This window comes from Hylobates moloch, unplaced genomic scaffold (genome assembly GCF_009828535.3).
Source record: "Hylobates moloch isolate HMO894 unplaced genomic scaffold, HMol_V3 SCAFFOLD_17, whole genome shotgun sequence".
NCBI lineage: Eukaryota > Metazoa > Chordata > Mammalia > Primates > Hylobatidae > Hylobates > Hylobates moloch.
In genome coordinates, this window is record NW_026652292.1 from 79,213,357 (window position 1) to 79,227,282 (window position 13,926).

General features: G+C 51.4%; 1 protein-coding gene across 1 annotated transcript in view; it reads left to right on the plus strand.

Moving 5' to 3' along the window:
• Positions 1 to 13,926, plus strand: part of SORCS2 (sortilin related VPS10 domain containing receptor 2) — a 524,651-nt gene that overhangs the window by 464,489 nt on the left and 46,236 nt on the right. The window contains exons 9-10 of the mRNA XM_032135565.1: positions 4,614 to 4,793; positions 11,056 to 11,202. Of these exons, the coding sequence (XP_031991456.1) occupies positions 4,614 to 4,793; positions 11,056 to 11,202 (327 nt within the window). The remainder of the gene's footprint in view (positions 1 to 4,613; positions 4,794 to 11,055; positions 11,203 to 13,926) is intronic.

Below are 13,926 nucleotides of genomic sequence, written 5' to 3' on the forward strand. Positions count from 1 at the left end.
CCAGGAAGATGTTAAGCTTACATGGAAGGCTGATTCTTGGTAAAGAGATAGCCAACAACCGTCAAAAATAAGAACAAAACATGGCAAGCTCTATGGAAAGGGGACAAGCTAATTTCCAGAGGTACCATATTATTAATGTCCACTCTAACTGGACATTAGACTCAACTGTCCAGTTTTTGACATGAAAAAAGTTATGAGGCATACGAAGAAACAGGAAAGTATGATGCATTCAAAAGAAAAAAAAATAACATAAACCTTCCCTGAGAAAGACCAGATGGCAGATCTACCAGACAAAGACTTTAATATGAGTGTCTTACAGAGGCTCAAAGAACTGAAGGGAAAAATAGAGAAAAACAAGAAAATGATGTATGGACAAAATGGAAATAGCAATAAAGAGATAGAAAAAATAAAAAGGAACCAAGAGAAATTCTGGAGCTAAAAAAATAATTGAAAAGAAAAATTTACTAGAGGGATTTGAAAGCAGAATTGAAAGGCAGAAGAAGGAATCTGAGAACTTAAAGATAAGACAATTAAAATTATCAAGCTGAGGAGCAGAAAGAACAAGGATGGAAAGTGAACGCAGTCTATGGGAGCTTTTGGACATCATCAAGCAGACCAACATATGATTGTGGGAGTCCCAGAAAGAACAGAAGAGAGATAAAGGCAGAGAGACTATTTGAAGAAATAATGGCCCAAAACTCCCCCATCAATTTATATTGATGAAAGACGTGAATATAAGTATCTAAAAGTTCAACAAACTCTAAGAAGGATAAACACAAAGAGATCCACACCAAGACATATAACCAAACTGTCAAAAGACAGAAACTCTTTTTTTTTTGTTTTGTTTTGTTTTTTTTTGATATAGAATCTCCCTTTGTCACCCAGGCTGGAGTTCAGTGGTACAATCTCAGCTCACTGCAACCTCCACCTCCTGGGTTCAAGCAATTCTCCTGCCTCAGCCTCCTGAATAGTTGGGATTACAGGTGCCTGCCACCATACCCAGCTAATTTTGTATTTTTAATAGAGACAGGGTTTCACCATGTTGTCTAGGCTGGTCTAGAACTCCTGACCTCAAGTGATCCACCTGCCTCAGCCTCCCAAAGTGCTGGGACTAGAGCCGCGATCAACCATACCTGGCAAAAAATCAGAAACTCTTAAGAGAGAATCTTGAAAGCACTGAGAGAAATGACTTGTCACATACAAGCAATAATCAATATGATTATCAACAGATGTCTCATCAGGAACCCGGAGTTCAGAAGGCAGTGAGCTGATACATTCAAAGTGTTGAAAGAATTTGATGAAGGTGTTCGTTCATTAGACTGTTTCATGAATTTTATATAAACATCTATGGAGAAATTTCCCCTGTCATGTCTATTAAAAATATTTTTAAACTTTTCCAAAATTACTTATTTAAAATGCATTCACTACAACTAATGGAAGAATACATCTATTTACCTTATAATACAACATAATAAACAATACTATGTATATGTGTAGATACCCTTTCTACCTGCTTGCCTCTCCAGTCCTCCCTTCCCTGACAGTCTCACTTCCTCATTCCTCAAGGAGGTATCGTTGAAAGTCTTGGATACTCCTCATATCCATTCTGCCCGTTCATCTTAGTTCAACAAACCCCAGACTTTGGCTAGTACATTGCTTCCCAGCTAAAAGACTGCATTTCCCAGCTTCCTTTGCAACTACATGTGGTCATGCTTCTAAAATCTAGCCAGTGAGATGCTAGTAGAATTGTCCTGTGTGGCTTCTTAGAGCTCTCTAATAAAGAGAGCTTTTTCCTGTTTCTGTTATTTACAAGCAAACCTAATTCTACCTAATAACAAATATCGGCAACGTTGGTGTTTCCTTCTGCGTGTTTCTCCAGGTCATACAAATATGTACAATCACATATACTATATGTATATTTGAATGTGTCTTACATCCTTCATTTAAAAATATCAAAATGTCTCTGCTTCTGTCTTTTCTTAAAGAAGACAGTAAATGCAACATGAAGCAAAAATCGCCTGTTATTTATAACTCTAATCAGCAAATATTTTTAAAAGACCATTCTAATATTGGAATACATAAAACGAAATACATGCCCTCTACTCCTGCTGATGGGGAAGGAACTAATGTAAACTTTCAGCAATTTAACAACAGGTAACAAGAGCTTTCGAAACGTTGCGACGTGGCAATTTCCCTTCTTAGGAGTTTATGTCAAGGAAATAACCAGAGAGCAGAGATCTGTGTCTGGAAATGTTCATGACCATCTCACAGTTATGTTGAGAACGCTGACGGTTTCCCAGCTGGGAAGCAGCTCAGTGGAATATGGCCCGTCCACAAAATGGAATATCATGCAGTCATTAAAGTGCTGTGTATAGATCATTTTAATGGCAGAGAAAATGCTCTGCCTGTGATGTAGCGGGGCAAACTATAAACTACACATGGAAAAAATATGTGCACCACACTGAAGAGAAAGCCCAAATGTAAACATTTGAAAACGCTGGTGCCGGGTCTCTCTAGGGGGCACCAGTTGTAACCTCGAGTCACTTTATGCATTTTTCTTTGTTTCCTAGATGGTGGAAAACATTTACCCAATGCATTTACCCAGGTTATGTAAACATTTACCCAGAGGCATAGGAGGCACAATGTGACTTGCTGCAATCGCTGTAAATACTGAATCCTGATGACATGGTTGATGCCAAGCCCCCTGAGCTCAAAGCACCCATAGTCTCAGTCCCCCTACCACCCCTGCAGGAGTCTCACATCCTCCCTGACAATCTGACTGCATGGTCTAATTCCCTGCCACGGCCCAGGCTGGTGGACAAACCTTCCCCTAGTTGGGCAGCAGAACGACCAACGCCCGCATTTTGGCCCATGGTGCTGAGCAGGAAGGATTGGGAAGCTGAGGTGAGGAGGGCAGAACAGCCACAAGCCTGCTGCCTCTGGGCACTTCACGTACCTCCGTGGGCTCTGCATCACCCATGGTCCCACTTCACGCATGGGGAAGGCCAGGCTCTGGCACCCTGCCCCATCATCCTTCCCTGGTTCTGTGTGTCTCAGTGCCAGTCATTTCTGTGTGTTGAATTTCGGTCCCTAGACACAGGACTGCGGCTCCTGCTGCTGTGGGGTCCTCTCTGCCTATGGCCTGCATGGTAGCTGCAAAATAGCATCACTCTCCTTTCCTGCAAAGCCCTTGGGGCTGCACAGTGCAGGGAACAGGCAGGGCAGTGAGGGTAAGGGGCCAGGCCTCAGCGTTCAGGAGTCCAGCCCGGCCCTGAGCCACCTGCCAGGGTAGCTTCTTCCTCACTCTCCACTGAAAACTGAGCTCCACTGGACAGAATCAGGATTTTATCTGTTATTGTACAGAAAAAAAAAAAAATACCCCTTCCCTAGGCCCTCCCATCAGATGAGAACATGTGAAGGGAGCCATCCCCAAGCGTCCCAGCCACAGCCACACCGTAGTTGGGAGGGGTGGCTCCGCAGGTGGGGCCGGCCGGGCCCTCCTCTGCCACCCATCCTCTGCCCCTGGACCTTGGCACTGTGTTCTCAGAGGGTGATGACGTTCCAGAGTGAGAGAAGGCAAAGGAACAGAGGTGGGAGGGAAGCTGGTTAGGGCTTCAAAATGGGCCTGTCCAGAGCCCTTTATTCGTGCCTCCCACACGCGTTTGGGGCTGGCTAGGCAAGAAAAGAAAACAGGAAACTCAGGTATTCCTGGTTTTCCTTTTTATTCTATTGGGTTTTGGCTGCTTTCTGAGTTTAAAAACCTGGGACTGAACCCAAAGACCACTGCCCTGAGCCCACTCCAGAGCTGCCCAACACACCTGCTTCCAGATGGAAACCGAGGCTGGGGACTTTGCCCCGGCTGCCCTTTCACCTCTGAGACCACCTTATAGGGTCCTGGTGAGGCTCCTTCTCTGCCTCTCCCTCCAGACTGTGCCCCCAGGGCTCAGGGCTGGCAGGGACCGGCACAGGGGGACTGGGAAGAAGTCTGGTGCATGTACGGGTGGGGATAGTGTCCCTGGACAATGAAGCTTGAGTGGATGAACCCACGGCGCCTCCCTGCAGGTTGCAGAGGATGGGCCCATATCTGGCTCCCCACTGCACTCAGGGCCTTTCTAGGCATCCAGTGGCTGGGAAGTATCTGGCATGGAGTGGGTGCTTCCCAAATGTGTGTTGAATGAAAGAGGGAGCAGAGACTCACCTGGGCTGTGGATAGGAGGAGAGGGAGGGGCTCCAGCCCTCACCCCCTGGAATCAACCATCTGGGGGTGCATGGAGGAGGAACTCCGCCTCCCCACTGTTAAACGGATGGACAGATGGCCTGATGTGGGACCAGGAAGAGGAGGTGTCCCCAGGCCACCCTCCCATAACCCAGCTTAGAGCGTCCCAACACCATCCCCATTTTAGAGATGGGGAAATGGAGGCCCAGGGAGGTGAGGGGACTTGTCCAAGGCCACAGAGCCCGGAGCAGCTGAGCCAGGAGGCAAATCTAGGCCAGGATGGCTCCAGGAGAGCCTGGGGTCTTCCCCACCCTCATGGCCTGTGCAGCCGTCTTCTTCCTCCCATGTGCAGCCCCCAGCCTGGCTCTGACCCTGTGCTCCCCGCACATGCCCACAGGATCTGCAGATCATCAGCACGGACGAGAGTCAGGTGTTCGTGGCGGTGCAGGAGTGGTACCAGATGGACACCTACAACCTGTACCAGTCGGACCCGCGGGGCGTGCGCTACGCGCTGCTGCTGCAGGACGTGCGCAGCTCGCGGCAGGCGGAGGAGAGCGTGCTCATCGACATCCTGGAGGTGGGTCCGGCGTGGATGTGGGCCGGGTCTGCCGCCGACTCCCATGCCCTCTCCCCCCACCTCTTCCTTTCCCCTCCCCTCCCGCCTGTCTGTAATGCTGTCTCAGGGGTCTGCACACATCTTCTGTAAACAGCCAAATATTTTAGGCTTTGCAGGCCAAGAGGCTATTATATAGGTATTTTTAGAGAAAGAGAATTTCCTTCTTGAGGAAGTTCGAAATACAATGATCATCGAGTACAAGTTTTTGTCATGAGAAGAATGGAATTCTTTGAGGAAATAACATTTTACTGACTTGGGTTCAGCCTGAGTGTTCTCTGCCAGCTCCCTCACAAGCCTTCATCAGACGTCCTGGGCTGGGGTCACCCCTGAGGGCAGTGCTTCTCTCTGAGTGCCCCATCCCTCTCTCTCTCTCCCTCTCTCTCTCTCTACCCCAGCCCCTTCGTCTCCTCCTTCCTCTCCGTCTCTGTGTGTCTGGAGTCGGCCTTTCTCTCTCTCTCTCTCTCTGTCTCTCTCTCTCTCTCTCTCCCTCCCCTCTCTCTCCCTCTCTCTCCACCCCAGCCCCTTCATCTCCTCCTTCCTGTCCCTCTCTGTCTGGAGTTGGCATCTCTGTCTCTCTCTCTCTCTATCTCCCTCCCTCTCTCTCTCCCTCTCTCCACCCCAGCCCCTTCATCTCCTCCTTCCTCTCCGTCTCTGTGTGTCTGGAGTTGGCCTCTCTCTCTCTCTCTCTCTCTGTCTCTCTCTCTCTCTCTCTCTCTCTCTCTCTCGCTTGCTCGCTCTTGCTCTTGCTCTGTCTGTCTCCCTGGAACCCAGCCCTCCCCCCTCCCTCCTGCCACTTCTCTCACCACATACGAAGTTTTGGCCTCCCCTCCTGGGTTGCCGTCTGAGCTCCGATGGGAGCCTTCCTTGCTGCCCTCCTGGGTCCCCCCTCGGCCTCCCACATGAGCCTCCACTGACCCCAGAGAACGCCCCGTGCATCGCGCCACTGTGGCTCCATTTCCACCTGGATCCCTGCAGCAGCCCCGCCCCAGCCAGGCCACTTCCAGGCCTCTCCTTTGTTCCTGAGATGCCATGGCCAGCGAGGAGAGCTACTTGACCCATTTACAGGTCAGAAAACTGAGGCTCAGAGAAGGCAAATGACCCGCCCAGGCAGACCCAGACGTAAGCAGGAAAATCAGACCGGCCCAGGCCTGTCTGCTTTGAGCCTGGTGCCCTCCTCTTGGGACCCCTCTCAGTTGTTCACCTCCAAGCTCCTTCCTCTTGCCTGTGGGGACACCCCCCAGTGGCCCATTGACGCAGGCTGGGAGAGTGTCCCGTGGGTGGCCAGTAGACCCTGGGCAGGCAGTGACATTGACAAGCTTGTGAGTGGGAGGCACCAGGCTCAGCATTCATCCCTCCCTTGACAGCAGCCGCAGAATTGTGGTCCCCAGGAAAGTCACAAATGGAACCATTTGTTTGCAACGATAACCCATTTGTCAGAGGTCATCTCCCCAGCAGACGATGCAGATGCAGCCTCACTGCTGAAAGCCCCCTGCAGGCGGCCCTCCTCCACCTGCTGGGCAGCACCCATCCCCACCCCCTAGTGTCCCAAAGGCCCTGCCCTCTGAGCCTCTAGGAGGGGACTGGTTCCAGCACAGACCTGCCTCTGGAAGGCAGTGGGTGGGTGATGATGGGATGGGAAGGGTGCCAAGAACAGGGTGGGGTGGGGCTCCACGGCCAACCTGTCCACAGGCATCTGTGATGCCTGCACCACCGCATGCCATGCTCTGGGCCCTGCCCTCGGGACACAGGCTGGATACAACACGCACCATTCACCCCTCATGAAGCAGGAAGACGGCTCCTAGCTGTGGTTCTGACTGAGAGTGCCAGGGCCTGGAGACACAGCACAAGGGTGGTTGGCCAGCCTGGGGCAGGAGTCAGGGAGTGCTTCCTGGAGGCGGCTGAGCAGGAGTTAGCCAGATGAGGGAGGAGCTCAGAGCCACATACACAGGCCTCAAGGCGAGAGGAAGCAAGGAGCCAGAAGAGGTTCGCAGTGGCCCGGTCCAAAGGTGACACCCGCCGTCCACCAGCTGGGTGCCCTCCCAAGGGATGGCCCTTCTCTGAAAACCATTTGCTGTGTGGCCATAGGTGGGTTTCTTAACCTCTCTGTGCTTCCCTATGTGCAACAGGGATGGTAGTAGCACCTTCCTCACGGGGTTGCTGTGAGGTTTAAGGCTGTCATTCCTATAAACAGGCAGAGCAGCGCCTGTTTCCAAGTGAGCACTCACTTTGTTTTCCCAGCACTTGCCCTTTCTGGGGATCAGGGATAATTCATGGGGGCGGGGGCTGGCACCTGAGTCTCACTGCACACGGCCAGTACTGTTGCTGTCGTGGTTGTTGTGCACCCAGCAGCACATCCAGGAAAAAATGTTTGGTACAGATGGCACAGCCAGGTACTGCCTCGGAAGGCTGCGGGGGTCTCTCCCCCTGCAGGGCACAACCCAGGTTTGAGGCAAGACAGCAAACATTTCCTAGGCTCCTCTTTTGCTGGAGCTTGGGTTATGAATGGGGACTTAGGGGACATAGCCCTGTCCCCTGCCCCCAAGGAGCCCTGGCCGCAGGCATCATAATGGGCTGAATGGTGGCCCCGAAATAGGCATGGAAATGGTGGCCCACATCCTAATACCCACTCCTGCAATGTGACCTTATTTGAAAAGGGATTTTTGCAGCGTCATGAAGTGAAAGACTCAAGCACTCAAGAGATCATCCCAAATTATCCAAGGGGCTCTAAATGCAATCACAAGTGTCCTTATCAGAGACAGGAGAGGAGCCACAGGCACACAGAGAGGCCCCATGGAGACAGAGGCAGAGACTGCGGCTGCACGCCAGGGAGGGCTGGAGGTGCGGAGCTGGAAGGGGTAGGAAGGATCCTTCCCTGGAGTCCGCAGAGGGAGCGCAGCCCTGCCCATGCCTTGATTTTGGACTCTAGCCTCCAAGAGAATGAATTTCTGTTGTTTGAAGCCACACAACTTGTGGGACTTTTTTTACAGCAGACACAGGAATGAATACAGCTGTGATATGGGCAGTTATGCAGAGACACACTGATATTCTGAGCTGATGCTTGGCCAATCAGACCCACCTGGGGGCCTTGGGCTGTATCTGGATCCACGTTATTTATTGCTGAGTGTTTTCATGGAGACCCAGCTGGGATATAAAATGGCAATTACCCAATAACACAAACCGTCATGGGCAAAAAACCTGCCCTGAGGACAGCAGAAAGGCATCTCCACCAAGCACTGGACAGGGCAGAAGCCCTCTGGGTGATATACCTGGGTCCCTGTCCTGCCTGCCTTGTCAGGGTTCTATGAGCTTGTAAGACACAAAGACTTGCAGCACGTTCCCCGGGCCTCCCTTCAGCTCCAGACCACACAGCAAAGGATGTGCAGCCATTTGCTGGGTGTGTGGCTGGTCTGAAGTCTAGCACAGAGGGACCTGTCTGCAGCCAATCTATAGCCAACACTCACGCTCTCACTCACACACACAGACACAGGCTCACACACATGCACATGCTCCGCCTTCTCCCAGCCCCCGGCAGCTCATCTCCTGCAGACCAAGCCCAGAGTCTGCAGGGAACTCGAGACCCCTGTGACATGGAGTCCTGGGTTTCTGCAGGGTCTGCACTTGGTACCACATCTCACAAAGAAGCTGGACTCTGGGCCAGGGGCCCCAACTGTAGTCATCGAGTTGAGGGAGCAGGAGACAGAGTGATGCCACATGGGCAAGAAGGAGCTGGCTCCTCCCAGCCCCTGGGACTGTCCGCCCAGCAAGACCATTGATGAAGCTTCTTCTGCAGAGAGGAAGGCTACCCCCAGACCACAGCATCCTATGCAGATAATACAAGCAGCTGAATGCTCTGTGCATGGATTTGCCACATGTATGGCGTTCCCTAGAAACTCTGGGAGGATGCTCACAGTGTGATCCACTTGGCTCCTGTCTCTGCTTGTGTTGATAAGGCCTGGTGGGTCCCAAGAAAAAGAGCCTGCCCTGCCCCCCATTGCCCACATCCAGTGAAGGCAGCCCTGAGTCTCTGAGAGCCAACTCTGAGGGTAACCTAAACAAGCCACAGCCATCAGTGGGAGGCAAAAGATCTGTACCATCCTGTGCCTGCCTCAACCTTGCACTTTGAAACAGATAACTTGTTTGCTAGTTTCCCAGCTCCACAGATGGATTTTACGCAGAGCTCACCCACACCTGGTTTAGATGACTCAGATGATAAGATTTGGAACTTTTGATCTGGTGATATTTAGATGAGACTTTTGACTTTGAATGAATGCTGTAATGAGATGAGAACTTTGGAAACCTTGATGGGGTGAATGTATTTTGCTTGAAGACTGATGTGTGTCCTTGGGGGTCAGATGAGGGACTGTGCTGGAGAAAATAGTGCCCCCCTCAAAGATAGCCACATCCCGAGCCCCAGAACCTGCACGTGTGTTACCTTATGTGGCAGAGGAGGAGTGAGGTTGCAGATGGAATTAAGGCTGCTCGTCAGCAGGCAGGGAGATGACATGGGTTATCTGGAGGGGCCTAGTGTCAGCACATGGGTCCTTAACATTGGAAGAGGTAGACAGGAGAGATTCAGAGAAGATGTGATGGTGGAAACACGTTCAGAGAGATGCAGCATTGCTGGCCTTGAAGATGAAGGAAGTGGCCATGAGCCAAGGAATGCCCGTGCCTCTAGAAGCTGGAAAAGGCAAGGAAAGGGGCGCTCCTCTGGAGCCTCCAGAAAGGAATGCGATTCTACTGACACTTGACTGCAGCCGCATGCCAGGCTTCTGCCCTCCAGCGCTGTGGGAGAATACGTGTGTGTTGTCTGAAGCCACTGGGTTTGTGATCGTCTGTTATAGCAGCTGCAGGAAGCTCAGACCCCAGTCCGCCGGTTTCATCATCATGGCTGCTGTTCTCCCCGTGAGGACCTGCTGGAGCTGTGAGAATTCAGTGAGAGGACACATATTAAGCTCAGTGCCTGTAACATAGAAGCACTTAAGGCCAGGCGCGGTGGCTCACGCTTGTAATCCCAGCACTTTGGGAGGCGGAGGCAGGCGGATCACGATGTCAGGAGATCGAGACCACAGTGAAACCCCGTCTCTACTAAAAAATACAAAAAATTAGCCGGGCGTGGTGGCGGGCGCCTGTAGTCCCAGCTACTCGGAGAGGCTGAGGCAGGAGAATGGCATGAACCCGGGAGGCGGAGCTTGCAGTGAGCCAAGATTGCTCCACTGCACTCCAGCCTGGGCGACAGAGCGAGACTCCATCTCAAAAAAAAAAAAAAAAAAGAAGCACTTAATAACTGTATGCCATTACTATCCTAACTGGAATCTTTGGCTATGGACTTTGGGCAGGTTGCACCCCCTCTGAGCCTCCGTTTCCCATGGTGCATGCTGCATATACAGGTGCAGAAACAGCTTCTGGCCTGGCACAGAGGAGGCCTTGACAAGTGGTGGGCATTCTCGTGCCTCTTCACACCACACTAGTGGGTCTTGATAAATATGGGTCAAAACCCTCCATGAAATAAGGAACTTGCAGGAAAAGACCCTCTCTGGGAGCAAACCACTCGGTTGAACTATGTGAAGTTGCCAATAGTTGCACGTTTCTTATGGGTCAACTTAGTAACCACTCTTGGATATGTTTGGGTCACTGCCATGGGCCTCTTAGGAAACCTTGAGAAAGGGACCAGGTTAGCCCTGAGCAATGAAAGCAAGTGGAGCCCTGTCCCGGGTGTTCTAGGGAAAGCATGGACCCTCCTGTCTTCATTCCTTGGCATGTTTGTATGGGGATTGAGCTGGGGGTCCCCAGAGGCAATTCTATTGGTCCAGGATGCGTGGTCCAATAGAAACAAGAGGTGTTGGGGGATCTGAGCTCTGAGTCAGGACCTCTGAGGCAAGGATGGGGTGACTCTGAGGGACAGGCAGGTCAGGGGTCCAGAACCCCACTTGCCATCTGATGGTTGGTGTCTGGACCTGGGAGAACAGCTCAGCACCATGAAGATCATTCAGGCTTCAGAGCTAGATAGAACTAGCTTCCCATTAAAGCTGGGGCCAAAGTCTTCAATCCCTGGCCCCTCTAAACCTCACTCACCTCTAGAATGTGTCTCAGCTGCTGGCCATTGTGAGTGTGAAATGAGGCCACGTGTACAGAGCACTTTAGCAAGGGGCTGGAGCACAGTGGATACTTGGTCATCAGAGTGCTCCAGTGTAAGGTTACTATCCTTCTTGTATTTTTGTCCCAGGTCAGAGGGGTGAAAGGAGTCTTCCTGGCAAACCAAAAAATTGATGGGAAAGTGATGACGCTTATAACCTACAACAAGGGCCGCGACTGGGATTACCTGAGGCCACCCAGCATGGACATGAATGGAAGACCAACCAACTGCAAGCCTGTAAGTACCTGTGCTCACATCACACACCGTCCTTGGGGTGGAGCTAGATATAACTTCAGTAATCAAGAAGGTCAGAGGTGGTGATGTCTGAAAAGGACCATCTGAGACACATGAACCACCTATTTCTGCTGGGTGTGATAGAGAGGGTCAAATGAAACTCCTTGTTTTACAGAAAAGTTAATTGGAGGTCAGAGAGGGAAGTATATCAGTTTTTGACACAGAATTGCTGTGCAATAAACCACCCAAAACAACAACATTTATTCCCCAGATCTACAGGTGGGCTCAGCTGGGTGGCTCTGCTGACCTTGGCTGGGCTCAGCTGGGCGGCTCTGCTGACCTTGGCCGGGCTCAGCTGGGCAGCTCTGCTGATCTTGTCTGGGCTTGCTCGTATGTCAGGGAATGGACTGATTTAGACTGGTCTTTGCTCTGCACATCTTGCATCCTTCTCTTGGAACCAGCTTAATTCTTATGGTGACACCAGAAGTACAAGAGGATAAACAGAAACAGGCAAGTACATTTCAAGCCTGCTGGTACATCTGCTAAATCTTACTGCTCAACATCAAGGACCTGGGAATTGTACTCTGCCCATGGGAGTGAGGGCTGAGGAGCAGACACTTGCTTCTAATCTGCCATGGAAGGGAGTGTACCATCACACTGCCAGTAAGTGATAGAGCTGGGCCAGAGTTCAGACATCCTGAGCCCCAAAGTTGGTCCACTATCCCAGGGGCAGCTTTCTACATGAATAGAAGTGTTGACTGCCTGAGTCCTTGGTTGCCTAGAGTGAGGAGGGATCTCTCAAAGTAGCTGGGACTCTTGCCAGCTCTCGTGGCTACCAGGGATCCAGGTGGTGCACAGGCCCATGCTGGTGAAGAAGGAGAGACAGAGCTGTAAGGAGCCCTGATTCTAGCTAAGGTGAGCACTCAGCTGCCAGGGACCAGTGGATGCAAGGGAGGAAGAGGCCGAATGGGCTAAGAGAATCTGACCAGGCTTCTCACTCCCCTTCCAACACCCCCGTGAGACCTGGCCTCTCCCGGGGCCTATCTCCTTGCATACCACAGGGAGCTTGCCACCACCAGCATCCCTGCCCCTTCCTAGGTGCTGGGCAACTCAGGGTGGGAGAAGGGTCTAGTGTTGGAGCTGCACAGAGCTGCAGTCTTAGCCCCCTGACTATGTGATCTTGGCTACATCAACCAGTGCCTCTGAGCCTCTGTTGAAAAGGGAGGAAGATGATAAACATCCCTGTGGCATTGGAGTGAGGATGAGATGAAAGAATGCAGAGACCGGCCTATGCCTGACATGGAGCAAGCTGCAAGGAAGAGCCAATCCCTTCCCTTCCAAGCCCTCCCTCTTTCTACGCTGTCCCCAAGGCCCAGAATGCCCTTTCCCTTTTCCTTATCCAGCAAGCTCCTACTAACACCTGAAAACCCTACCCACATGTTCCCTCCACTGAGGAGCCCTTCACTGGGCATACTGCTTCTCTGTCTGTTTCCCACTGTCACCCATAAGCCCTTCTTAGAGACTGCACACTGGGGACACCTGAAACCACCCATCACTCTGCCTCAGCTTCCTCATGTGTAAAATAGAAAGAAGAAAAGTACCTGTTTGACAGGTTTATATTCAGCAAATCTGCGTGAGCACTTGCAATGTGCCAGGCACTGTTCTGCAGGCCCAGAACACACCAACCAACAAAACAGAAGACATTCCCTGTCTTCCTGGGATTCCACCTGGCACACAGCAGGGCTCAGAAAATGGCGAGCCCCTCTCCCCACCGCCACCACCAGCCCCAGTGTTGGCCCATGGAGGCCATGGTACTAAGAGGGGGGCAATTCCTCCTCCTAGAGATCCCTGACGCTGGAGCCAGGGCGGGACTCTGTGGCCCCCAGGGCAACCACTTGCTCTAAGCTGAGACTTGAGCCCTGACTCACGAACACTCGCCTCTCAGGGGCCCGCTGCCTGCCTCTGCTCTAGACCCCCTCCTGCTGATAACACCTGTCGACCTGTGTAGAGAATTAATTACCTGCCCTTCGTAAAAATGCTTCCCAGAACAGAATTGCTGTGAAAGGGCTAATTTTTGTATCATCATCAGCAAAGTTAAGCCATATTAATCTGTCAAAGCAAGTTTTTGCTAAGAATAGATTCTTGTCTGTGATTATGCAGCTCAGTGAGATAACCTCGGTGAATTTGTATATATATATGACAGCCGCAAGGCTCAGAAGGCCTGGGCTATCCTGTGTGTGTGGCCATGGCATCTCCAAGGGTGAAAGTGCAGGGGCAGGACAAGCTGGACCACTCACAGGACCTCCTGACTGTGTCCCTCCTGCAGCCACACAGCCTCTCAATGAATGGGCAAACTGTACCTGAGGACTTAGTGCTCATAAAAGTGATGCCTGATTATTGCAGAATGCTTGGAAGATACAGAAAGGTATAAAAAGGAAAATAAGGTATCACCAGAATCACACCATCCAGAAAAACAATAACTGGGTATTTTTGTTCTTTACAATCTTTTCGCTCACACACACGTTACGAAGTTGTCATTGGGATCCCACACGTGCGTGATTTTTCAGCCCTCTGTGTTTCTCTTAACTCTGGGTCACGAATCTGCCCAGGCCACTTAACCAGTGCCCTGTCTGGGGATACCTCCTTCCCTCAGTGGGGAAATGCAAGGATGGCTTTAACACAGGAGTGGCGTGATCAGGTCTGTTTTAGGATGATCCAGCTTCATTG